At 52.9% G+C, this 27,745-nt stretch overlaps 1 protein-coding gene across 4 annotated transcripts in view; it reads right to left on the reverse strand.

Annotated features, from left to right (window-relative positions):
* AP2A2 (adaptor related protein complex 2 subunit alpha 2) overlaps nt 1-23,616 on the reverse strand; it is a 75,037-nt gene extending 51,421 nt beyond the window's left edge. For 2 of the 4 annotated variants that reach the window (XM_054241248.2, XM_054241247.2), the window contains exon 1: nt 23,398-23,616. In XM_054241248.2, the coding sequence (XP_054097223.1) occupies nt 23,398-23,464 (67 nt within the window). In that variant the 5' untranslated portion in view covers nt 23,465-23,616. Of the gene's footprint in view, nt 1-1,412; nt 1,656-23,397 lie in introns of those variants that run through there. The other 2 variants (XM_078341803.1, XM_054241249.2) reach the window with 1 other exon arrangement.
* Between the last annotated feature and the right edge of the window lie 4,129 nt (nt 23,617-27,745).

The following is a 27,745-nucleotide window of genomic DNA, read 5'->3' on the forward strand; positions in this document are numbered from 1 at the left end:
GAGAAACCCCATCTCTACTAAAAATACAAAAATTAGCAAGGCCTGGTGGCACGCCTATAATCCCAGCTACTTCGGAGGCTGAGACAGGAGAATCACTTGAACCCAGGAGGCAGAGGTTGCAGGGAGCCAAGACCACACCGCTGTGCTCCAGCCTGGGTAACAGAGCAAGACTTCGCCCCAAAAAGAAAAAGAAAAATAGAGACAAGTTCACCAGGTGCAGTGGCTCACGCCTCTAATCCCAGCACTTTGGGAGGCCGAGGCAGGTGGATCACAAGGTCAGGAGTTTGAGACCAGCCTGGCCAACATGGTGAAACCCCATCTCTACTAAAGACACAAAAAATTAGCCGGGTGTGGTGGCAGGCACCTGTAGTCCCAGCTACTCAGGGGGCTGAGGTAGGAGAATCGCCTGAACCCGGGAGGCAGAGGTTGCACTCCAGCCTGGGTGACAGAGCAAGACTCTGTCTCAAAAAAAAATTAAAATTAAAATTAAAAAATAGATACAAGTTCTCACTATGGTGTTCGGGCTGGTCTCAAACTCCTGGGCTCAAACAATCCTCTCGCCCTGGCCTCCTAAGGTGCTGGAATTATAGGTGTGGGCCACTGCACCTGGCCTTAAGACACTTTTTTAAAGCAATACTGAAGCTGACTACCAAAAAGCCCTTTTCAAGTGAGTCTTTGCTTTAAGGATCTACAGCTGAAGTAAACGCTTCTGCAGCAACCCACCCACATCAGAACACGGCACAGGCAGCCCCGCAGCGACCCGCCCACATCAGAACACGGCACACGCAGCCCCGCAGCGACCCGCCCACATCAGAACACGGCACACGCAGCCCCGCAGCGACCCGCCCACATCAGAACACGGCACACGCAGCCCCGCAGCGACCCGCCCACATCAGAACACGGCACACGCAGCCCCGCAGCGACCCGCCCACATCAGAACACGGCACACGCAGCCCCACAACGACCCGCCCACATCAGAACACGGCACACGCAGCCCCGCAGCGACCCACCCACATCAGAACACGGCACACGCAGCCTGCCAGGCCCGGTGCTCACAGGTCCAGAGGACAAGAGCTCCTCCCTGCCCTCAGCAGGCACAGGCCCTAACTCGACCACGGCTGCTTCCAAACCTGGTCTTGCCTTCCCCGACAAGACAACCTCCCTCCTGCAGAGCAGCGTGCATCTTTTACCATACACTTGCTGATAAATACGGGTTAACATCTGCTGAACTGAACACTCCTTTGAGTCAGTCCTATCCTAGAGAACTCCAGATGGACAGGTGGTCACAACAGGAAAATCAAGTACCTATGTGGTGGCGCCCCACCCGGCTCCCCCTCCCAAGCACTGCCCCAGGTGCAGGGCACAGAACAACAGCTTCTGCCCCGGGGACCTTTAACAAGACACAGCCATACCCAAACCTCCTGTCCAGTCAGTCAGTCTTCCCAGCCCCGAAAGCTGCTCACAGCAGTGACCCCTGGGCAGGCCGGAGTCTCAGATCCCCACTCCTCCCTGTATGGTGCCTGCCCAGTGGACGACTCTGTAAGGAAGCAGGGCAGCAGGCACAGGAGGATGCTGGCAGCCTGACGCCCCTCAGGAAGGCAGGCTTTTTGGACCTGGCTGAGTCATGGGAACAGTCTTGGGAGCTTCTGCCACACAAAACCTGCAGGCGGCTTCGCACAGCTGGACTGCGCATGGGTGAAGCACTCTGCACTGGGTGCGGTGTGCCATTGTGCGTGTGCACCAGTGTGTGTAGCTGTGCACTTCTCACAAAGGAGCACACAGGTCGGTGCTGACAAGTCTCAACAGCGACCCTGTGCTCTCTCCCTGGCAGGTGCCCTCTACCCACCCAAACACCAGGGAAAGAAACCACTCCGAGGCGGGACTTGTGTTGTCCAGAATCAACAGAGCTCAGCTCTAAAGCAGAAATAATAAAAACCTGAGGGCAGGAGAAACAGGAAATAATACTAAATGAGCTAAATCAACTTTCCTAAGCCAATCTACAGATTTTGTAAGGTTGCTACACCACAAAATAAAACTAAGAGCACATCACTGATAGAAGTCAGCACCAGGAAAAGCAAATCGTTCAAACTCTCTCCTCTGTGGAACAAGAACTGAGACAAGCTGCAGCTTCTCACCCACAGCTTTAACTGCCCGATTTTCAACACGTACACACACACACAAATACACACACATGCACACATGTACACTCAACACACAAATACACACATTTACAAATACACATTTATACACACACACACAAATGCACATATACATATACACAAACACACATAAACCAAATACACATACAAATACACAAACGTACACACCACACAAATACACACACATTTACACACACAAAAATACACATATATACACAAATACATATAAATACACAAATGTACACACCACAAATACACACATACACAACACATTTACAAACACATAAACACAAATATACATAAACACAAAAATATGAATATATACAAACACACATAAACCAAATACACATTTATACACACACACAAACACAAATACGACATATATACACATAATACATACATATACATAAACACAAATACACATATATACACACAAATACACAGGTACACACAAGCATAAACACAAATACACATACAGACACACATACACAGGTACACACAAGCATAAACACAAATACACATATAGACAAATACACACAGGTACACACAAATACAACATACACACAAATATACGTACATGCAAACACAAATACACACATGTACACACACACACACACTTTAAAGCCAGGGCAGGCCAGCCCCTGAGGGAAGAAGCACAGAGTGTGGTGACTAGAGTGAACTGTGGGGCCGGGCACATGTCAAGGAATCCCAGCGCTGCCCCGACTCACTCTGTCATACCTCTGAGCCACACTTCCCTCAAAAGGAAAGCCACCAAGGGCCACACAACCTCACAGCATCATGTCTGTGCGAGAGAAGGTAGAGAGAAGAGCAGCATATTGGCCAGGCCTGAGGACAGGAGAGCCCGAGCAGGCCCAGTTTCCACAGAGGACTCAGTGTGATGCAAGAACCAGGGCTGGAGAGGCCTGGCCCCAGCACCCCTACGGAGCAGAGACAACGCAAAAGCAGGGAAAAGGGGAGGTGTAGTAACAGCAGGCGGATGCAGCCCAGTCGGAGCCGAGACAGAGCCAGGACAAAGCCAGAGACTTCCAACTGCAGCTGCCAGAGCCCCCAGACCATGACTCCTCCAACAGAGTTCAGGAAAACTGATTTCACATAAAAATGAACAACCAGGCCAGGCGCAGTGGCTCACACCTGTGGGAGGTGGAAGCAGGTGGATCACCTGAGGTCTAGAGTTCGAGACCAGCCTAGTCAACATGGGGAAACCTCTTCTCTACTAAAAACACAAAAATCAGCCAAGTGTGATGGCACACGCCTGTAGTCCCAGCTACTTGGGAAGCTGAGGCAGGAGAATTGCTTAAACCTGGGAGGTGGAGGTTGCAGTGAGCTGAGATCGCACCACTGCACTCCAGCCTGGGCAACAAGATCAAGACTCCATCTTAAAACATATATATATATACTGGGCACAGTGGCTCATGCCTGTAATCCCAGCACTTTGGGAGGCTGAGGCAGGCAGATCACAAGGTCAGGAGTTCAAGACCAGCCTGACCAACATGATGAAACCCCATTTCTACTAAAAATACAAAAATTAGCCAGGTGTGGTGGTGGGCGCCTGTAATCCCAGCTACTCACGAGGTTGAGGCAGGAGAATCTCTTGAACCCGGGAGGTGGAGGTTGCAGTGAGCTGAGACTGCTCCACCACACTCCAGCCTGGGCAACAGAGTGAGACTACACCTCAAAAAATAAATAAATAAAATACAAAATAGGCAATCAGGCAGGGTGCACTGGCTACATCTGTCATCCCACCACTTTGGGAGGCCAAGGCAGATGGATAGTTCGAGTCCAGGAGTTCAAGAACAGCCTGGCCAACATGTCGAAACCCCATCTCTACAAAAAAAAAAAAAAACAAAAATTAGCTGGGCTTGGTGGCTTACACCAGTAATCCCAGATACTGGGGAGGCGGAAGTGGAAGAATCACCTGAACCCAGGAGGCAGAGGGCGCAGTGAGCCGAGATCACACCACTGCACTCCAGCCTGGGCTACAGAGCGAGAGCCTGTCTCAAAACCAACACAGACCATCCAGCATGACGACAGATGAGATGGTGGATGAAGACCTGCAGGCAAGACGGACACATTCCAGTCAGCCACCGCGTCCTACGTTTACCAAAAACACTCTAGTAGGAGCAGCATGATCACCGTGCCATCCTCTGCAGCTGTGATGGAGACAGGCAGGTAACAATCTGAGCACTCCAGGGCCTGTCACGAGCTCTCCTGAAAAGGAGCAGAGCATGCTCCTGGCCAGACGCCAATGCATGCCACCACCACTGCACTCATCTCCATAAGGCAGAGGGCCTCGCAGGAGGACTTCAACCACCATCCTTGCCAGGAAGAGATCTACAAAAAAATCTTATCTTTTTAGATATATTAGCTTGAGGGGGAGGGGCGGGGCTTACTGACTCATCCTGAATTCAGAAATGAATTCTGAAAGGGTAAGGCATGAGTAAGGGTAACTGACCCACAGCAACAAGCCCAGCCACACACAGAGTCTGGTCTTCATTAAAGAGACGCTGGCCGTGGCCATCCCGTGTCGTCTCTGTCTGAAATGCAGCCAGCCCATAAGCACTGAGGGTCCCATACTGACAACAGTGAACTCTCACCGTGGACTTAGGAGCTCTGGTGGCTAATGAGTAACCCGGACGTGCCACAGCTACTGACCAAATGCAAGTTCCAATTTGCACACCATTAAGTAGCAAGGACACGGTGTAGGGGCGGGCTTGGACAAAAGCTCCTGTATATTTAGAGTTGTTGTCCCTGGTCATTCTTCAGGAACAGCACGCTGGTTAATGATTTCTTGTTTACAGGCTGAACTGATCAACAGAGAGGATCAGTATTTTGGGAGCAGCCCAAATTCCAAAACAAATAGTACAGGAGCCTGTGACAGATTATGACAAAATACCAAACTACCAAAATCTCAGGTCCCGGCAACATGCAACAAAGCCTGGTCTACAGAGTTTCCGTCTGTATGTAAAGTGATGGCAGGCCAGGCACGGTGGCTCATGCCTGGAATCCCAGCACCTTGGGAGGCCGAAGTGGGAGGGCTGTTGGAGCCCAGGAGTTCAACACCAGCCTGGGCCACCTGATCTCTACAAAAGAAAATTAGCCAGGTGTGGTGGTGCATGCCATTGGTCCCAGCTACCAGGGAAGAGGTGGGAGGATCACCTGAGCCCAGGAAGTCAAGGCTTCAGTGAGCCAGGATGGCACCACTGTACTCCAGCCTGGGCAACAAGGTGAGATTGTCTGGAAGAAAGAAAGTGATTCCACCGGGTCAGCCAAAAGCCCAGGAATCTTTGAAGGAAGCTCTAATTGCTAAAATCACTGTTAAGGTGGTTAGCACAGCAGTCAGCCAAGCAGACTCCGAAATCAAGCCTGGACCGGAATGTCGCTCTATGTTCTACTAGCTATGTGACTCAGGGATATAAACTGAACCGCAACCTGCCTCAGTTTCTCTTCTTCCAGTAGGAGTACCATCAGCGAAGGAGCTGTGATGAGAAGTGTGAGGTCAGGAGCACAGCACCAGCCCAATCACAAGAAGCTGCTGCGCCCATCACCAAGGATATCCTCACACGTTCCCCCCCACCTTTTTTTTTTTTTTTTTTTTTTTGAGACAGAGTCCGGCTCTGTGGCCCAGGCTGGAGCGCAATGGCACAATCTCAGCTCATTGCAACCTCCACCTCCCAGGTTCAAGCGATTCTCCTGCCTCAGCCTCCCAAGTAGCTAGGAACACAGGCGCCTGCCACCACACCCTGTTAATTTTTCTATTTTTAGTACAGACGGGGTTTCACCATGTTGGTCAGGCTGGTTTCAAACTCCTGACCTGAGATGATCCACCCACCTTGGCTTCCCAAAGTGCTGGGATTACAGTTGCCAGCCACCGTGCCCAGCCAATTTCTGTTTTTAAAGGACAGTTTTGCTGGACACAGAATTCTCAACTGACAGTCTCTCTTTCAGAAACAGTTTTCCCACTGAGCTAGCTCATATAACGACAAGCTCAGTAAGTGGGACAGATCCAAGAGCAGCGAGCTCCGCAGAAGGCACTTCCTGAGGAGCTCCAGCCTTGATGTGTCCCTCCAATGGCTGCTGGGCTGCTGGTTTTCCCAGCTGCCTCGATTAGAAGGCTGCTGGTTTCCATGGTTACCACAGAGCTGGGGAGAGAACAGGAGGAGGTAGAGTCAGAGGTTCCACAGTTCTTCACAGACAAATGCTCCTAAGATTGTCACAACCTTTGGTTAATTTCAAGTTCTGGCAGTTGATTTTTGACCATTTTTGCCAGTGTTTTCACTGCTTTTAAGGAGGATTGGATTTACAGAGGCCTCACTCCACCATTCCAGCAGAGCGGCATTTCTGATGCAGATGCCAAGCTGTCACGAGCAAAGAATGTTTAGCATGTGTGCCTCTGTCGATTCCGTTTCTAAACCTCCACATGCCACTCCTACCTTTCCACTCCTATGCCCGGATCCAGAGCCTCACCATCTCCTCTGGGCAAAGCAATCAATCTGTTCCCAACTGGCTTTCCAGATGCCTCCAAGCGTCACCTAAAACCCATCCTCCAAATTCAAAATGATCGTTCCTTTCTTTTCAATTTTTTGTAGAGATAAGGTCTCACTAAGTTGCCCACACTGGTCTTGAACTTGTGAACTCAAGTGATCCTCCAGCTTTTGGCCTCCCAAAATGCTGGGATTATAGCCATGAGCCACCATACCCAGCCTCAAAATGACTATTTTACCAGCAAAACAGAAATTGAGACTGGGTGTGGTGGCTGATGCCTTTAATCCCAGCACTGTGAGACGTCGAGGCAGGTGGATCACCTGAGGTCAGGAGTTCGAGACCAGCCTGGCCAACATGGTGAAACCCCATCTCTATCAAAAACATAAAAATTAGCCAGGCTTGCTGGCATGTGCTTGTAATCCCAGCTACTCAGGAAGCTGAGCACGAGAATCACCTGAACCCAGGAAGTGGAGGTTGCAGTGAGCTGAGATTGTATCACTGCACTCCAGCCTGGGCAACAAGAGAGAGATTCCGTCTCAAAAAAATAAAAACATAATTTAGTGTCATTCCCCTGCTTAAAATACTTAAACGGCCCAACCTAGACAGGAGGGTCCCTACCATCTGGTTCTGGCCTCTCCACCTCGGTCTCCAGCCACGTCCCCGTCACCTGCCAGGCTTACTCACCCTAGGAGTTGCCCCCAGCGTCTTGTGTGTGACCTGCTGCTGCTCAGGCCGCTCTGCAGCATGGCACACGGTGTTGCCCCCCTTTTCGGAACCATCCCCTACATCCCATCAGCCTAGCAAGAACTGAGCCAAGCCTCACCCCTCTGTTCCACTGACCTCTCCTAAGCTATTCACCCTCATCTGCACGATGCAGCTCACACCATTTGCCACTCTGCATTACAACAGCCTGAGCTACTCAAGGATACTCGGTGTTTACTTAGCATTTTAGTAAGAGCCACAATCATTATAAAGCTCTATGAAAGGCCCTACTCCACCTGTCCCCTTCCCTCCGTTCCCCGCTAACCTAGTCCCCTACTGCCTTTCCCCAGGCATCTGTGGTGAGTACCCGCATTGCTGGGTGCCTGCTGTCTGCAGGACGTTTCTCCTTGCCGAGTATTTACTGAGTGCCTGCTACCGTGCTAAGCACCTCCAGGATTCTGGGACTATGGCAGGGAACAGAGCCACTTCAAGTTCACGTGGAGCTTGCATGCGAGTGAGTGGATACCAGGACCCAGCTGAAGTGTCACTTTCGCAGAGAGGTGTAAAGGAGTTTCCTTTTATCCTCCACCATGATAAAGTGCCTCAGCGTCACACAATATGCCATGTCACAAACCTGCACACGTACCCCCGGAATCAAAAGTAAAGGCTGAAATTATTTTTTAAAGCCATCGAAAAAATAAATGATTAAAAATATTTCAGTTCAGCGTTTAAACAAATATCTCTGGCAAAGTCAGGTATTCAAACTCCCCTGGGCTGACTCATCATTACATTCTACTGCCAACAAGAAGCACAGGTCACCCGGTCGCCCCAGGCCTTTCCTTTCATTTCTGGGCCTCAGAGCACCACAGAGTAATCCCACGTAGGTTTCCAAAGGACACACCGCACTGTTCGTTCCCCTGAGTGGGGGACAAGGTCCTTCCTACCTGCTCACTCCAGATAAGGAATAAATGCCGAGTCACCATTCTACTTAAAATTCCACTTAGAAACACATGTCACACGAGCTCTCAGAACCATCTGCCCAAATTTGATTTAATAAAAGGTCAGGTATTACTTCATTTAAGCATAAGAGGCCGGGCACAGTGGCTCATGCCTGTAATCCCATGCCTGTAATCCCCTGCAATCCCACTTTGGGAGGCTGAGGTAGGCAGATCACTGAAGGTCAGGAGTTCAGGACCAGCCTAGCCCACATGGCAAAACCCCGTCCGTGTCTACTAAAAATGCAAAAATTAGCCAGGTGTCGTGGTGAGCACCTGTAATCCCAGCTACTCAAAAGGCTGAAGCGGGGGAATCGCTTGAACCTAGGATGCAGAGTTTGCAGTGAGCTAAGATCATACCACTGCACTGCAGCCTGGGTAACAGAGCGAGACTCCATCTTAAAAAAGAAAAAAAAGAAAGAAAGCGGCCAGACATGGTGGCTCATACCTGTAATCCCAGCACTTTGGGAGGCTGAGGCAAGAGAATCACTTGAGGCCAGCAGTTCAAGACCAGCCTGGGCAACACAGTAAGACCCCATATCTAAAAAAATAAAAATTACATAAAGTCAAATTATTCCTCCCCAAGGCCTTCTCTCAAGCCGTGATAAATCAAGAGTTGATTAAAGTCATAAATGGGGGTGGGGGCATGTGTGTATAGACAATCAGCCATCAAGGACAATGGAGTTATCACAATTTTAGACACTGCAAAGCAATGGTCAAGCCGTCACTGACTCAGCCAAGGAGAGCAGGCCACACCCAGATGCTTGCAGGAGGGAAGGCAAGTAAGAAGCAAACCGTCTCCAACAGAGAACAGAGAACCCAACGACTTGGGAATGAAAAGTGCCAGGAACCTCAGGAGACTGATGGCAGGAGGACTGGCTTCAAGTCTGTACAGGGAGCAGCAGATCCCTTCCGCAAGACCCTGTAGTCAGGCAGGCCCCTTGGCCACCATCCCAGCAAAAGACAAGCTGGAAAGGTGAGAACGCAGAAGCTCTGAGCTCTAGTAAGTGTGGGGCAAGGGGCCCCAGAGAAAGCAGCACAGCCCAGTGACAGGCTCCCGGAGGGGTGAGATGCCCATCCGGAGTAACTGCAGCCAGGCTCACCACACCCACCTGCTCACCAAGCAAGAGAAGAGAGTAGAGTCCTGAGGAAGAAGTGAACTGACATTCAGGCTCCCCCTCAGACCTCACCCTGCAGCACAGGCCCCTGCCAAACATGGGTGGGCAGCCACCGGCCACCAAACACGGAGTGAGGGCTCGGAGCCTCACAGCATGGGCCAAAGACCAAACAAACTTACACAAGAGGCAATCAACGCACTGAGACAATGCCCAAAGGAAACACCTTTACGCAGGCGAGACAAAAGCCAGCTTGAAGAGACAGATGCCACCAAAGAAGGGGCACTAGGGTCCTAAGAAAGCTCTCAAGCTATAACAGGGACAGCAGCAATTAAAAACGCAAAAGGGCTAGAGGACAAACTTGAGAGTGGTGGAAACAGACACCAGAGACAGAGCGGCAGGAAAACCGACATTTAATGTTTGAAAATACTGTTCTCAGCTGAGAATAACAGTTCAACTTTTGGTTCAATTTTTAACTTTTAAGAATTAACCATTGCCTTTCGTTTTGCTTTTTTGTGTGTGTGACAGCTCTGTCACCCAGGCTGGAGTGCAGTGGTGCCATCTTGGCTCACTGAAACCTCCACCTCCAGGTTTTAAGCGATTCTCCTGCCTCAGTCTCCCAAGTAGCTGGGACTATAGGTGTGTGCCACCTGCCCAGCTAATTTTTGTGTTTTTGTAGAGAACACAAAACAGGTTTTGCCATGTTGGCTGGGCTGGTCTTGAACCCCTGACCTTAAGTGATCCACCCATCTCGGCCTTCCACAGTGCTGGGATTACAAGGGTGAGTCACCAGGGCGGCCAGTGTCTGAAATGTTAAGGCAGTGTGCCCAAGTGTGGCATTTGGTGGCCTTATTCAATCTGGACGCGCATGTTTTTGGGGTTAGTGGAAAATGCTCTTGTATTTTTGGCTAACCTCTTGTTCATTCCCCTTTCTCTTGTCTCAGTGTTCCTGTCAGAGTTGAAATGGTGCTCCTGGTGTCGGTTTTCCTGCCCCTCTGTCTCTCATGTACTTGGGAAAGCTGAGTCAGGAGAATCACTGAACCCAAGCAGCAGAGGCTGCAGTGAGCTGAGATCGTGCCACTGCACTGCAGCCTGGGCAACAAAGTGAGACTCCATCACAATCAATCAATCAATAAAAATAAAGGAAGGAAACTCTCTCAAGGAGAGGGGAGTCACCAGAAAGAAGAGAGAGAAAACCCTGGCAGGAGCACAGGGCCCAGCAGCCAGAAGGAAAAACCACGCCCAACACAGGCCTCCAGAGTGGGAGACACCGCCTCCAGCGGGATACAACGAGCCCCAGAGAACAGGCTGCAGGGGTATTGCCTTGTAGCAACCATTGTTCCCAAATAACCCAGCTGCCGCCCAGAACAAAGCTCAAGAATATTAAAAGATACGCAAGGCCTGGCGTGGGGCTCACACCTGTCATCCCAGCACTTTGGGAGGCAGAGGTGGGCGGATCACCTGAGGTCAGGAATTTGAGACCAGCCTGACCAATGTAGTGAATCCCCGCCTCTACTAAAAATACAAAAATTAGCTGGGCATGGTGGCACGTACCGGTAGGTAATCCCAGCTACTGGGGAGGCTGAGGCAGGAGAATTGCTTGAACCTGGGAGCCAGAGGCTGTAGTGAGCTGAGATCACACCACTGCACTCCAGCCTGAGTGACAGAGCAAGACTCAGTCTCAAAAACTAAAATAAATAAACCAAATGGCTGGCCACAGTGGCTCACGCCTGTAATCCCAGCACTCTGGAAGGCTGAGGCAGGTGGATAACTTGAGGTCAGGAATTCAAGACCAACCTGGACAACACAGTGAAACCCTGTCTCTACTAAACATACAAAAATTAGCCAGGTGTGGTGGTGCACATCTGTAATCCCAGCTACTTGAGAGGCTGAGGCAGGAGAATCACTGAACCCAGGAGGCGGAGGTTGCAGTGAGCCAAGATCATGCCACTGCACTTCAGCCCGGGCAACAGAGCAAGATTCGGTCTAGAAAAAAAAACTGTATTAGAAGCATGTACTTGGCTGTGTGCAGTGGCTCACGCCTGTAATCCCAGCGCTCTGGAAGGCTGAGGCAGGTGGATAACTTGAGGTCAGGAGTTCGAGACCAGCCTGGCCAACGTGGTGAAACCTCCTCTCTACTAAAAATACAAAATATTAGCCGGGTGTGGAGGCACATGCCTGTAATCCCAGCTGCTTGGGATGCTAAGGCAGGAGAACTGCGTGAACCCAGGAGCCATAGGTTGAAGTGAGCTGAGATCGTGCTACTGCACTCCAGCCTGGGCGACAGAGCATGACTCCGTCTCCAAAAAAAAAAAAACACGTACTTGCTACTCCATCTATGTTACATGAAGGCGGTCCACAGAAACAGCAAAACATAAACCCTAATGCAGCACTGCCTGCCCTAAGGAGCTCAAAGTTCTTTAGATACGCTAAATAACTAATCCTCCTTACACCCTTGTGCTGCCATCAGAGGGATTTTAAAGGAAAGAAAAACACCCTACAACGCAAAACAAAATCCAGGTACCCCCTGCTGGCTGCCGGTCTCTACACTGTAAAGCAAACCTGTAGACAGACGCCAAAGCTTAGGTGGGTGGGAAGAAAGGCGAATAGGGAGTACACTGAAGCCAAGGACAGAGACGAATGCAAAACCTTCGCAACTCCAAGTCTGGATTTCAGGCAAAGATGAAGACGCCAGGCTCTCAGCAATGCTACAATTTTAAAAGGTGAGAAAGGGCTGGGCACAGTGGCTCATACTGTAAACCCCAGCACTCTGGGAGGCTGATGGGGGAGAATCACTTGAGCCACAGAGTTCGAGACTATCCTGGGCAACATAGTGAGACCCTGTCTCTAAATTTTAAAAATAAAAATAAATATAAAAAATTGAAAAGTGGGGGCCAGGTGTGATTACTCACACCTGTAATCCCAGCACTTTGGGAGACCGAGGCAGGCAAATCATGAGGTCAGGAAATCGAGACCATCCTGGTCATGGTGAAACCCCATCTCTACTAAAATACAAAAAATTAGCCAGGCACGGTGGCACGCGCCTGTAGTCCCAGCTACTCAGGAGGCTGAGGCAGGGGAATCACTTGAACCCAGGAGACAGAGGTTGCAGTGAGCTGAGATCTTGCCACTGCATTGCGGCCTGGCAACAGAGCAAGACTCCATCTCAAAAAAAAAAAAAAAAATTGAAAAGTGGAAAAGAGCCAGGCGCAGTGGCTCACATCTGTAATCCCAGCACTTTGGGAGGTTGAGACAGGTGGATCACAAGGTCAGGACATTGAGATCATCCTGGCCAACATGGTGAAACCCAGTCTCTACTAAAATCAAAAAATCAGCTGGGCATGGTGGCACGTGCCTGTAATCCCAGCTACTTGGGAGGCTAAGGCAGAAGAATCGCTTGAACCCGGGAGGCAGAGATCACGCCACTGCAACAGGCATGTGTCACCTCGACCTGACCACCCGTGAAAAAAGAGAGCAGAAGCAGGATCTGACCCAAAACACCAGCTCCACCTGTTGTACCTAAGGGAATGCATCTGGCAGCAGGTCAGCCCCTTGACCTGGAGTCTCCTGAGGTATTGGGGCTGAGGGAGCTACATGGGGCAGAAAGAACCTGGCAGAGGAGCCAGGACTTCCCCAGCCTCGAGGACACATGGCAGCTGCAGGCACACCATACCCCTAGAACCCCACAGCACTCAGCAGCCCCTCAGCCCACCCTGCACCTGGTGCTCCTGCTACCTTCCCAGCCCGTAAAAGCCTGGGTACCCCATTGCACAGCAAAAGCCTGGGTACCCCATTCCACCACAAAAGCCTGAGTACCTCCAGCCACCAGGTAAGCACGGGCTCCAAAAGACAACCAAAGTTTAAAACAAGAATCAACCGAACAGGAGAGACAAGTTCCATCAGCCAACCATGCCCTGGGAAAAGCATGCAGAGCCGGCAGAAAGCGCTGTCTGAAATGTGGAAGTGTGCTTACATGCTCCCTGTGTCTCCAGGTCAGCCCAGCTCCTGGGGCGCCCCCAAGTCACCGGACTCGCCTCTCCCTCCTGGTGTGGGGCACCCCACTGCTTCACTGCTGGGTCCTCTTCCTGGTTCCAGTCTCCAGGGCACGATTTCAAACCAGGGCTGCTTCCTACTCATGTTACATATTCTATGTGCCCTGGCCAGACCCTCACAAGCCCGGCTCGAGCAGAGCTCTTCGTACCACACAGCCTCAGCCCCCACTTGTATGTGGGACACCCACCTGAACCCATCCACCCACTCAGAAATTCTCTTGCGACAAAACTGCTTTTCAGGGCATTTCAACCACCTCATTTTCACGCCAAAGTGAGGAAGGTCCTGAAGAAGGAGCACGCTGCCACAATCAGCAAATGTGGTTTTATCATGGAAGTCTGAGGCATCATGTGGCCTGGTAAAAACTGTTCATTTCAGGGTTTTGTTTTTGAGACAGAGTCTCACTTTGTCACCCCGGATGGAGTGCAATGGCACAATCTCGACTCACTGCAACCTCTGCCTCCTGGGTTCAAGCAATTCTCCTGCCTCAGCCTCCCAAGTAGCTGAGATCACAGGCCTGCACCACCACGCCCAGCTGATTTTTGTATTTTTAGTAGAGATGGGGTTTCACCACGTTGGCCAGGCTTGTCTTGAACTCCTGACCTCAGGTGATCTGCCTGCCTCAGCTCCCACAGTGCTGGGATGACAGGTGTGAGCACCACACCCAGCCCATATCTGTTTTCTTAAGTGAGTGTCATTCCATTTTTTTTTTTAAACTGAAGCAGAAGTTATTTAACTTACTCTATCCAGCATTGGAAGCTGACAGAAAGTCATCCAACTTCTAACTCCTGACCTTGTAGTCTCGATATCAAACTCCGGTGTGACTTAAAGCAGGCCAGCTGTGAGCTGATGGGCACTGGCAGAGAATGCCACAGGAGAAGGGACATTCCCATTCGTGCCAGGTCTGTCTTACCACACCAGGTGTGGAGGAGGAGGGACTGGGCCAGACACATTTACAGAAAAAAGAATGCCAGCTCAACAAGGCCACCCACAGACATGACACACTCCAGGGTTTCACTTGGAATTCACCTTCCGCCCCCATCCAAGCACCTCGTGGGCCTCTACAATGTCCCTCGGCCTTCACTCTGAGACCTCCCTCCCTCCAGTCAGGAAACAACTCCCAAGCACACACTGTCTGCCCACCGTGACAGCCTCCACCCCCCCACGCACGGTCCAGAACGCAGGAGGACACAGAGAACTTAGCTCCGCACTTGTCTGCAAGCTCTTCAGGCGGAGCAGGTGGGCTCTGCTTCTCTGAACCCCACATCATCTCACCTTATAGACCCAGGTCTGCCATCCCTTCTCCAAACGCTGAGGGCAAATTCATTCCAGAATTCGGCACCGCTCAGACTGTGGGAGGAGGCACAGGGCACAGCACTGCCGCAGGTAGGGCAGTGTCCTGTAAGCACAGGCACCTCTACAGGAAACCCGAAAACATCCACAGGAGGAGGGCCACACAGAGCCTCATGGCAGTGTGGGGCCAGCGTCTTTGCCAAATGAGTTTACCACAGACTTACAAAAAGACTTCTGGTTTTTGGAAAGGTGTAAACTGAGATTTGAGCTAAGGGAGGATGGCCCCATGCTCGAGAATCTGCAAAACAGAGAGTGTAGGTTCCCATGGACCTACAGTCCCTTCCTCCCAGAAGCTCAAACTCTTCATTCACATGAGAGCAAAACCACCCCAAAATATCATTTTCTATACCAGACTCTAGTCTTCCCCTCTGATCTGACTTCATTTGATTTTTTTTTTTTTAATGAAGTTTCACTTCTGTCACTCAGGCTGGAGTGCAGGGGCACAATCTCGGCTCACCACAACCTCCACTTCCCGGGTTCAAGTGACTCTCCTGCCTTGGCCTCCCGAGTAGCCGGGATTATAGGCATGCGCCACAACACCCAGCTAATTTTGTATTTTTAGTAGAGACAGGGTTTCTCCATGTTGGTGAGGCTGACCTCAAACTTCTGACCTCAGGTGATCCGCCTGCCTCGGCCTCCCAAAGTGCTGGGATGACAGGCATGAGCCACCATGCGCGGCCCTTATTTGATTTTTTTAAGGGCCAAGAAAATGCCATTTAATCCAGCCTTAATGACAGCCTTTCCAGGAACTCTTCGACTAGAAAATCCTGACATAGACTGTTGCCAAAAGTAACAGAGCAAAAGTCATTTTAAGAGGAAAGAGAAGTAACAGTAAGTATCTGGCACAAAATATGTTCATCACCAGGACCCTTCAACTTGTCATAAAAGAAAGTGACCCCAACCTTCAAAGGAGCCCGATGGAAACACTGTGACAGAACCAAGGTGTTTCCTAGAGGCAGCGACCACTGACCTTGGCAAGAAAAACCCAACCTAGACAAGACTGACTTCCTCTCATCGCAGTCCGAGTGCGACCCTCTCCGCGGCCGCCACGACACACTTCCTACACTGACTTCTAAGGAACACAAATCATGCATAAGCAAAAGAAGACATGCAAGAAGAGCATTCTTTTCTCAAAGTCAGCACTTCAGGAAAGACAAAATGAGCTTTTAACTGTGAAGGTTATTTCAGAAATGCAAAAGCAGACTGACCAACTCTGATTCTGACCTTCACGCCTATGCACAAAGATCACGACAGCTTTATGTTTAATTTGGGGGTTTTGGTTTTTTCTTTCTTTTTGAGATGGAGTCTCACTCCGTCACCCAGCCCAGGCTGGAGTGCAGTGGTTCTAGCTCTGCTCACTGCAACCTACACCTCCCAGGTTCAAGTGATTCTCCTGCCTCAGCGTCCCGAGCAGCCGGGATTACAGGTGCTCACCACCACGCCAGCTAATTTTTTGTATTTTTAGTAGAGATGGGGTTTCACCATGTTGGCCAGACTGCTCTCAAACTCCTGACCTTGTGATCTGCCTGCCTTGGACTCCCAAAGTGCTGAGATTACATGCGTGAGCCACTGTGCCCACCCTGTGTTTAACTTTTATACTGGAGTTTAAGCAGAGTTTAAGGTTTAGTTCTAAACTCCACGTCTAATTTATGCCTCCATAACTGGAATTTCACAAATAAAAATTTTTTTAACTTTAGTCATGCTGAAATACAATTCAAAGGTTATCTAATTTCCAGTTAACAGAAATGGCCAGGTATGGTGGCTCACTCCCATAATCCCAGCACTTTGGGAGGCCGAGACAGGCGGATCACTTGAGACCAGGAGTTTGAGACCAGCCTGACCAACACGGTGAAAGCCTGTCTCCACAAACATTAGCTGGGCGTGGTAGCAGGCGCCTGCAATCCCAGCTATTCAGGAGGCTGTGGCACAAGAATCACTTGAACCCAAGAGGCAGAGGTTGAAGTGAGCCAAGATTGCACCACTGCACTCCAGCCTGGGTGACAGAGCAAGACTCCATCTCAAAAACCAAAGAAACGGAAGGCATAAATCCAGGTTGCATGCCGACCACAGGGATCGGAGTGCTGGTCGCTACTCCAAGTCATCCTGGACCCTGCGGCCAAACTGCATCACTCTTCAAGGCCACGAAGTTCCCTCGCCCGTCTTGCTGGTCACATCCCTCCATCTGTTTCCCCTTCACGTGAGGACCTGGGGTTTGAAACCGAAGGCCTCCAAGCATTTACACCGCACCAGCACCACACGCAGAGAAACAGTCATTTCCTGCCTCAAGTGGTGTGCCCGGCCGACTGATGGGTCTCGCAGCAAGGACTCATCCCTCTTCCCTTTCCTGGCAGTCAATGCTCAGCGTCTGACAACATCTCCAGCAGTGCTGTGTCTCCCCGACAATACGCTAGCATTGGCATGTCAACAGCAATGCAGAAAGACACGCATTAACTAAGTTACATGCGACTCTCCTCTGTAGGTACGTCATTTGTGTAAAAGCAAACAGAAGTTCCAAAATAACTGGAAAAACAGCAGGTAACTGTTATCCCGTTTCCCGATGTCGGCGGTTATTTTGTTTTCTTGGTCTGTTTTGCCCAATGCCAATCAATGTGCCAGCCTGAATGGACCTCGATGGGACTGTACAGAGGGAAAAAAACCAGTCTCGAGAGATCACATATGACGTGATTCCATTTACATGACATCCTCCAGGTCGGAAGATTACAGAGACGGAGAACAGAGTAGTAGTTTCCGGAGTGCGGCTATAAGGAATAGCTTTGTGATGATGGAACACTTCTGAATCTCACAAAGCTACAGGTGCTAAAACTGCAGAGAACCCCCCACACACACACAAGTGCATGTAAATCTCCTAAAATCTGAATATGCCTGGTGGCGTGTACCAGTGTCCACTTCCTGGTGTTGAAAGTGTCCTGTAGTTATATAAAATGCCCACATTAAGAAAGGTGGGGTGGGCCAGGCGAGGTGGCTCACACCTGTAATCCCAATACTCTGGGAGGCTGAGGGAGGCGGATCACTTGAGGTCAGGAGTTTGGGACCAGCCTGGCCAACGTGGTGAAACCCCATCTCTACTAAAAATAAAAATCAGCCAGGCGTGGTGGCTGGTGCCTGTAATCCCAGCCTCAGGAGGCTGAGGCAGGAGAATCGCTTGAACCTGGGAGACAGAGGCTGCAGTGAGCCAGCCTGGGTGACAAGAGCAAGACTCCATCTTAAAAAAAAAAAAAAAAAGGTGGAGTGAAGAATTCCAGGGATCTCCCTGTCCATTTTCTGCAACTTTCTGTGAAGCTGCAATTATTTCAAACCCAAGATTCTAAGACTGGGACTAAATAAAAGGGCTAGAATTTTTTTAACATCAATTTTAAAAAGAAACAGTTTATTAACTCCCACCCACTGAACTCACCTTGACCAAATACAGTGGCCCTGGGTTGAAGCCCGTCAGAAAGGGTGAAGTTACTGTTAGTAGACATTAAGTTAGTTCAGCACCTGAGCCACAGAATCTGCGGCTTTGAGGGCAGGGCTTCACATAAGGCACCTTTCCAGATCTTGGAGCGAATTCACTGCTGTCTGTTCCGGGAGGAGTGATGCCCCAGGCCAGCCTGCTGGGAAGGTTTACTCAAAATGAAAACAGAGCATCCTCAACTCTGTCTCCACATGCTCCCCATCCTCTATCTCAGATACCTGGCACAGGGTCTTAAAAGGGAAAAACTTGTTTTGAGGCAGGGTTTCGATCTGCTGCTCAGGCTGCCCAGGCTGGAGGGCAGTGGCACAATCCTAGCTCACCGCAGCCTCAACCTCCAGGGCTCAGACAAGGCTCTCACCTCAGCCCACCGAGTAACTGGGATCACAGGTGTGCGCCACCACGCCTGGCTACTTCTTTTCCTCTGTTGTAAAGACCGGGGTCTCACTATGCTGCCCAGGCTAAAGGAGGGAACTTAAGAAACTAGTCAGAAAGGTACAAGGGAGGCACAAAACATAAAGATCATGACACCTCAACTCGAAATCCACCCCTTCAACTGTCAGCTGAGGAAACTGAGGCTCCACAGCTAGTGGCTTCCAGTCACTGCAGCAGGTGACAGGCGGAGTCAAGGTCAAGAGCCTCGGCTGCCAGTGGAGTCCTCTCTCCACAGAGCCCGACTACTCCTATCATTCACCCTCACAACAGGAAAATAGGACACAAAAGCAGAGCTGGCCAGGGACGGAGAGGTGGGGACTCCTCTGCCTGTGACATGGAGGTCAAGTTCAGATCAGCTCAAACCCTGGCTAGCTCTCCAATCCCATCTCCAGGCACCAGCCCGCATTAATTAATTTAATATTTGATGTTCCTCTAATACCTTGGTCTTCTGCCTGAACTGCAGCCCAAGAATCACCTTCTGTGTGAGGTCTTCTCTGGCTTGCTCATGTATCCATTCACCCAGCGCACCTCACGTGCCAGACGCTCGCCATGAGGAGCAGAGGAGGAAAAAGGTGACGAGCAAGACAGGGTCCCCACTTTGCAGAGCCCACCCCAGAGGGCAGCAGGGGATACGGAGCCACACTGGTGAAAAACAGCACCACAAGCTGAAGACACCACCCAGAGGAGAACAGAGCCGAAGCTGATGAGAGGCCATCCAACAGCAACACGGGAAAGAAGAATCCCAGAAAGGGGCCATGTTAAAGAGACCTGGATGCCCAGACGTGGTGGCTCACACCTATAATCCCAGCACTTTGGGAAGTCGATGCAGGTAGATCATCTGAGGTCAGGAGTTCGAAACCAACCTGGCCAACACAGTGAAACCCTGTCTCTACTAAAAATGCAAAAATTAGCCAGGCATGGTGGCATGCACCTGTAGTCCCAGCTACTCGGGAAGCTGAGGCAAGAGAATCGCTTGAACCCGAGAGCTGGAGGTTGCAATGAGCCGAGATTGCGCCACTGCACTCCAGCCCGGGTGACAGAGCAAGACTCCGTCTCAAAACTAAAAAATAAAGAGACCTGGCTCCCCCAGCTAGGACTAAGCACCCCTTCTTCCACTAGCTCCTTCAGGAGAGGGCCATCTTACTCACTGGGCTACGCTCATGGTTCCCGACCGGCGCCAACTTTGCCCTAAGGGGACAGCTGTAATGCCTGGAGACACTGTTCCTTGTCATAAGTGAGGCATCTGGTGCAGCTGTAAACATCCCAGGAGGCACTGAACAGCCCCCCACAATAAAGGATGGTCCAGCCCCAAAGGTCAGCTCTGCTGAGTTGGAGAAAGTCTGGTCTACACAGTCAAGGATTTAAAGAGAACAGCAGCTTCCTCTTATCCACGGGGATACGTTCCAAGGCCCTCCGTGGATGCCTGAAACTTCAGATCATACTAAACCCTATAGACTGTTTCCCACACATACCTATGAAAACGTTTCACGTATACATTGGGCACAGTAAGAGATTGATATCAGCCAATAATAACAGAGAAGTGTAATGATGTACTGTGGTAAGAGTTACATGAATGTGGTCTCTTTAAGTATCTCATTGCACTCACCTGCTTTCAGACCACAGTTGACCAGAGGTAACTGATACATCAGAAGGTGAAACCGCAAATGAGGGAGGTAGCTGTCCTGCGCTCACTGTGGCAGCCCCTCCTGTCAAACGCAGCCTGGCACAGACCATACATCCAGCAAGTAGTGAGCACTGTCTGGCAATGGCTTTCAATCTCACTGCCCTGCCTCATGTACCCTGCTTCAAAGACGGAAGGACAGACATCACAGCTCATTTAAGGCTGCTAAGCCTTTCTCCAAGGGGTCCCCTTAACAAGTAATACACAGGTTTACAAGATGTGTATCGGTCTCATTATGTAATGAAGGAAGAGAAAAAATGTTACTTGCAAAAGTGCTGATCCGAGGATGTGTTTCTAAGCGTTTATTTATTTATTTTTTTTGAGACGGAGTTTTGCTCCTGTTACCCAGGCTGGAGTGCAATGGCACGATCTCAGCTCACCGCAACCTCCACCTTCTGGGTTCAAGCAATTCTCTTGCCTCAGCCTCCTGAGTAGCTGGGACTACAGGCGCGCACCACCACGCCGAGCTAGTTTTTGTATATTTAGTACAGACCAGGTTTCACCTTGTTGACCAGGATGGTCTCAATCTCTTGACCTCGTGATCCACCCGCCTCGCCTCCCAAAGTACTGGGATTATAGGCATGAGCCACCGCACCCAGCATTTTTTTTTTTTGAGACAGGGTCTCACTCTGTCAGCCAGGCTGGAGTACAGTGGCGCAATCTCAGCTCACTGCAGCCTGACCTCCTGGGCTCAAGTGATCCTCCTATCTCAGCCTCCCAAGTAGCTGGGACTATAGGGGTGCACAACACCACGCCCAGCTAATTTTCATATTTTTTTGGTAGAGACAGGGTCTCACCACATTGCCCAGGCTGGTGTCAAACTTCTAGGCTCAAAACATCTGCCTGCCTCACCCTCCCAAAGTGCTAGGACCTCAGGTATGAGCCACTACACCTGGCTCTACGCTTTTTTTTTTTTTTCTGCAGAGTAGGGGAAGGGTTAGATGGTCTTCTACCCTTCCACAGAGTGTGGTCAACCAGACTGTCCTCCTGACCCCCCATCTACTCTAAGGAAATGAGACTTCAAAGGGAAGGTCACAAAAATTCCTCAAAATATACATTAAAAATTATGAAGGTGCCATGTTTCATGCCTGTAACCCCAGCACTTTGGGAGGCCAAGGCAGGTGGATCGCTTGAGCTCAGGAGTTCAAGACCAGGCTGGGCAACATAGTGAGACCCCATCTCTACAAAAAAACACGAGCATTAGCCAGGCGTGGTGGTGGTGCACGCTTATAGTCCCAGCAACTTGGGAGACTGAGGTGGTAGGATCACTTGAGTTGGGGAGGTTGAGTGCACGGTGATGGCACTACTGCACTCCAGCCTGGGCGCCAGAGCGAGACCCTGTCTCAAAAAAAAAAAGAAAATCATTAAGTCAACTATGTGGTAGATAACAAGGAAAAAAATCAACACACCAGACAGGAAACTAGCTTTTTTTCTCCCTTAAATTAAATATAAAGGGCAGCCTCCGAAAGCCAAGAGGAGGTTCTGCACACAGAAGCCAAATTAATCGGTGGACCTGCAGCCCACCCTGCACCTTGCACCCCCTTCCAAGTCCTCTTTTTTTTCTTTTTTGAGACAGAGTTCGCTCTTGTTACCCAGGCTGGAGTGCAATGGCGCGATCTCGGCTCACCGCAACCTCCGCCTCCTGGGTTCAAGCAATTCTCCTGCCTCAGCCTCCTGAGTAGCTGGGATTACAGGTGAGGTAGTACCTGTAATTAGTACCACCATGCCCAGCTAATTTCTGTATTTTTAGTAGAGACGGGGTTTCACCATGTTGACCAGGATGGTCTCGATCTCTCGACCTCGTGATCCACCCGCCTCAGCCTCCCAAAGTGCTGGGATTACAGGCGTGAGCCTTCCTGGCCTGTTTCACGGTTCGGTTCCACCCCGAGGGGACACGCATGTGGCTGAGAACGAGGCCCGCGACTGGAGCAGCCAGCAGCAGCCAACCCACACCCCCGACGACGGCCCGTGTCCGGATTCCCCCCGGGAATGAGTCATTTTAATCGCCGCGGGTGAGATCCAGCCAGGGGATGAGCCCCCAGAACCCAGGTCACAAAGCCGTTTCCCGGGAAGGCGGCGATTTCCAGATTTCTGCTCCCAAAGCTAAAAGCCACGCCGTTTTGGGAAAGGCTGGGTTAACGCTGCGCTCCCAGAAAGACCGAGGTGACATCATGCTGGGGAGGGGCGTCTGGGCCCGGAACCCCCTCGGTGGTGCCGCAGCCACCGCGCAGCCCAGGACCGGGAGTGCGCATGTGGACGAAGGACCGTGCCCTGAACCCCCAGACCCTGGGCCCCGCCCCGCACCCCGGCCTGCACCCCCACACTCGGCACCCCAAGACTCCGAGCGCCGCCCGCACCCCCAGACCCAGGGCCCCGCCCCGCACCCTCAGACCCAGGACCCCGCCCGCTCCCCGAGACCTGGTACCCCCAGACCCCGAGCGCCGCCCGCACCCCCAGACCGCAGGCCCCCCGCATCCCAGCCCGCACCCCCAGACCCCGGGCCCCCCGCATCCCAGCCCGCACCCCCAGACCCCGGGCCCCCCGCATCCCAGCCCGCACCCCCAGACCCCGGGCCCCCCGCATCCCAGCCCGCACCCCCAGACCCCGGGCCCCCCGCATCCCAGCCCGCACCCCCAGACCCCGGGCCCGCCTGCACCCCCAGACCGCAGGCCCCCCGCATCCCAGCCCGCACCCCCAGACCCCGGGCCCCCCGCATCCCAGCCCGCACCCCCAGACCCCGGGCCCCCCGCATCCCAGCCCGCACCCCCAGACCGCAGGCCCCCCGCATCCCAGTCCGCACCCCCAGACCCCGGGCCCCCCGCATCCCAGCCCGCACCCCCAGACCCCGGGCCCGCCTGCACCCCCGCCTCGGGCCCCCGCTGCAGACCGTCTCCCCCTGCGGCCCCTGCCCCGCGCCGCCCCCGCCACTCACAGTTGCGGATATCCGAGATGAAGACCGCCAGGCCCCGCATCCCATCCCCCTTGGACACGGCGGGCATCTTCCGGCGCTGCGGAGCGGCCTCGGCTGGCGGGCCCGGGCGGAGGAGCGCGGGGAGCGGGGAGCGGGAAGCGCGGGCGCCGTCACCGCCGCGGAGAAGCCGCCGGGGAGCCGCCTAACCACCGCCGCCTCAGGCTCCGAGCGCCGCTTTCTGGGCCGCCGGCGCGCGCACGCACGACGCCCCCACCCGCATGCACGCGCACGCACGCGAGCGGTGACGGACGGCAGCCGGGGCGTCCGTCGCGTGAGGCAGCGCGCGCGCGTCCGCGGCACGGGGACGAGCTGGTTGAGGTAGGCGCGGGAGCGCCCCCTACAGGCGGAGACGCGGGAGTCACGGGTTCGCGTCCCGGGGCCGCGCCGGGCTGGCGATGCCTCCCGCGTCCCCCGCAGGAAGGGTGTGGGTCCACGTGGGTACTCGCGTGCGCAGCGCGGCCGCCTCCGTTGTTGTTGCTGGTACTACAGGCAACGAGCCCGTTCGTGGGACACTCTTGGTGGTCACTGCAAAAGGGGCAGCCACGCAGGCGCACACGTGCGGCTTCGCCCTGGGCATCGGCCCGCCTCGATCGCGCCCAGCAGGTCTCCGTTTTCCTACATTGACTAAAGGACCCGTGAGCGCTGTGCGGCAGGGCGGCTCCGCGGCCAGGGCCTTGTTTGTCCCGGGTGAGCCAGGACCGGGAGGGCGGCGCCGAAGGATGCGGGGCCCGGGCGAAGGGGTCACCGCCGCGGGACAGCCTTTGGCCAGGAGACCCTCCCCAGCCCCGTATCCTGAGACCATAGGGCTGGCCTGCCCCTCCCGCCCACCCGAGCGTCCAGGGCCAAAGCGGGCACCGTTTGCGTCCCAGCCCAGGTTGCGTCCCAGCCCAGGTTGCGTCCCAGCCCAGGTTGCATCCCAGCCCAGGTTGCGTCCCAGCCCAGGTTGCATCCCAGCCCAGGTTGCGTCCCAGCCCAGGTTGCGTCCCAGCCCAGGTTGCGTCCCAGCCCACCATTTGTGCGTGGCAGCCCAGGCGCCCCTCCACATCACCCGGACCTGCAGAGAAACGACCGCCCACCCCACCCCGTGACGGTGGCTGGGGGCTGCAGCCCAGTGCAGAATCCAGTCCCTCAGTGCGAGGACTCTCTGCCACTGTTTCAGAGACCCCTCTGCTCTCTGGCCCTCTGCACAGCAGCAAGCTGGAGGCCTAGGCCGGCCCCTGCGGACCCAGCGGGAGGGAGGACCTTCTGGGCCAGGCTGCAGGCTCTGTCTTAGGCCAGGAAGAGACTCCAGGGAGCCTGGAAGCAGATGGCCCTTCCCAGAGCCAGATGGCTTTGAAGAGGGAGCTCCCTCCTCCTGGAGTGGGAGGATCTGGGCCCTGTACCTGGAACTGGCCCAGACCCACCAGCCACGACTTTGTCCCCACCCTGGCTCACTTCCGCAACCCCAGATGAGAGTTTAGCCCAGTGAAGCCCTGCCAGGAGGAGGGGGCAGCACCCAGGCCCCTCCCCAATGAACCGGGAACCACACCCAGGCCCTGGGCCTCCAGAACTCCTGGGAAAAACCAGGATCTGTGACAGACCCCAGTCGGCATGAGGCAACCAAGTGCATCACTTTCCAAGACAGAGGCATGGAGCCGGCCCAACAGAGGGCTTCCTGGAGGAGGCTACACCCTCCTGGGTCCCCACTTCCTGGCAAAGGAAGTGGCCCGGCCTGGCCGTTTGTCCTTCAGCCTGTCCCCTCCACCAAGAAGCTTCCCTCCCCTGCCCCTGACGACAAATACAGGCCATTCTGGACACAGGAGCGTCTTGTGCCACATGAGGCATCCTGCGCTGCTCCCCAGGACCATCCCAGGAGTCACGAGGACCGTTCAGTAACATGCATGGGCAGAGTGTGGGCTCTGGGTGCCGGGAGGCTGGCATGCCTAGTCCAAGCTCCCGTTGGCAATGGCAGTGTAGAAGACTGGGACAAGCAGACCACCGTGCCCCCCGCCAGCAGAACTGCCACTCCCAGAACAGGGCACTGCGGGGGACTGCAGGGGCCGCTCCCAGAACAGGGCACTGCAGGGGCTGTGGGGACCACCCACAGGAAGGCTTGGGCCTGGCAGGCACCATCGTCCACCCACTCAGAAGGCTCCTCCTTGGTGCCAACTCTGAGACTCACACAGACGTCCTCCCGTCCATCCAAAAGTGTTGAGGAGTTCGACACGCAGCCGTGCAAAAGACTCCCCACCTCCTTCCAGTGCTGCCTCTGGACCACTTACTCTGGTCCAGGCTTGGGTCTGAGTCCGAGTGGGTCTCCCCGACCACTGCCACTCCTCAGCTAGGGAGAGGCCAGCTTTGCGAGGGTGCAGTGCTGGGAAACAGTTCCTTTCTTTTTTTTTTGGAAAGACGGTGTTTCACCATGGTGCCCAGGCTGGTCTTGAACTCCTATAATCGCAGCATTTTGGGAGACCCAGGCACACAGAGCTCAAGTGATCCACTGGCCTGGGTCTCCCAGAGTGCCGGGATTACAGGTGCGAGTCCCTCTGCCCTGCCTATTTATTTATTTATTTTGAAATGCAGTCTTGCTCTCTCACCCAGGCTGGAGTGAAATGGCGCAGTCTCAGCTCACTGCAACCTCCACCCCCCGGATTCAAGTAATTCTCCTGCCTCAGCCTCCCGAGTAGCTGGGATACCAGACACGTGCCACAACCATGCCCAGCTACTTTCACCATGTAGAGATGGGATTTCACCGTGTTCGCCAGGCTGGTCTCAAACTCCTGACCTCAGGTGATCCACCCACCTCAGCCTCCCAAACTGCTGGGATTACTGGTGTGAGCCACCATGCCCAGCTGTTTTTTATTTTATTTTATTGTTTCTTTTTTTTTTTTTTTTTTTTTTTTTAGAGACAGGGTTTCTCCGTTTGTCTCCCAGGCTGGAGTGCAGTGGTAGGATCATAAATCACTGCAGCCCCGACCTTCTGGGCTCAAACCCTCCTCCCACCTTGACTCTCAAAATGCTGAGAGTACAGGTGCACACCACGACACCTGGCTAAGTTTTTTATTTTATTTATTTATTTATTTATTTTTTGAGACGGAGTTTCGCTCTTGTTACCCAGGCTGGAGTGCAATGGCGCGATCTCGGCTCACCGCAACCTCCGCTTCCTGGTTTCAGGCAATTCTCCTGCCTCAGCCTCCTGAGTAGCTGGGATTACAGGCACACGCCACCGTGCCCAGCTAATTTTTTTATTTTTAGTAGAGACGGGGTTTCACCATGTTGACCAGGATGGTCTCGATCTCTTGACCTCGTGATCCGCCCGCCTCGGCCTCCCAAAGTGCTGGGATAACAGACTTGAGCCACCGCGCCCGGCCCTTTTATTTTTTTTAGAGATGGGGTCTCACTATATTGTCCAGGCTGGTCTCGAACTCCTGAACTCAAGCAGTCCTCCTGCCTTGGCTTCCCAAAGTGCTGAGATTACTGGTGTGAGCCACTGTGCCCAGCCTCAATTTCATTTCTTAAGTTATTTGAACGTTTGTCATGTTTCAGCCACTCAGCATCACAGTACTGTTCCGGAGGGCAGAGGTGGGACGCATCGCTTTCCGGCGTCCACAGCCATGGGGAAGCCGGGTCCACAAGTGCAAGCCCGGCATGCACATCATGAAGGGGAGACAGGATGGGCTGGAGCTGCGGTGTGTCATGCCGTCTCGTCGCCACGGGGTTCCCCAGCAGACAGCCCCGGCGGCACTAGCCGGCCATGCCCTGAGTCTTACTGGACCTGAACCTGGCAGTTTTTGTTTTGGTTTGGTTTTTTTTTGTTTGTTTTATGTTTTTGTTTTTGTTTTTTGAGACGGAGTTTCGTTCTTGTTCCCCAGGCTGGAGTGCAATGGCGCCATCTCGGCTCACCGCAACCTCCGCCTCCTGGGTTCAGGCAATTCTCCTGCCTCAGCCTCCTGAGTAGCTGGGATTACAGGCACGCGCCACCATGCCCTGCTAATTTTTTGTATCTTTAGTAGAGATGGGGTTTCACCATGTTGACCAGGATGGTCTGGATCTCTTGACCTCGTGATCCACCCGCCTCGGCCTCCCAAAGTGCTGGGATTACAGGCGTGAGCCACTGCGCCTGGCCTGTTTTATGTTTTTTTTTTTTTGAGACCGAGTCTCTCTCTTGTCACCCAGGCTGGAGTACAGTGGTACCATCCACCGCAACCTCTGCCTCCCGGGGTCAAGTGATTCTCCAGCCTCAACCTCCCGAGTAGCTGGGACTACAGGCGCGCACCACCACGCCCGGCTAATTTTTGTACTTTTAGTAGAGATGGGGTTTCTCCATGTT

Source organism: Callithrix jacchus, chromosome 10 (genome assembly GCF_049354715.1).
Source record: "Callithrix jacchus isolate 240 chromosome 10, calJac240_pri, whole genome shotgun sequence".
Classification (NCBI taxonomy): Eukaryota; Metazoa; Chordata; class Mammalia; order Primates; family Cebidae; genus Callithrix; species Callithrix jacchus.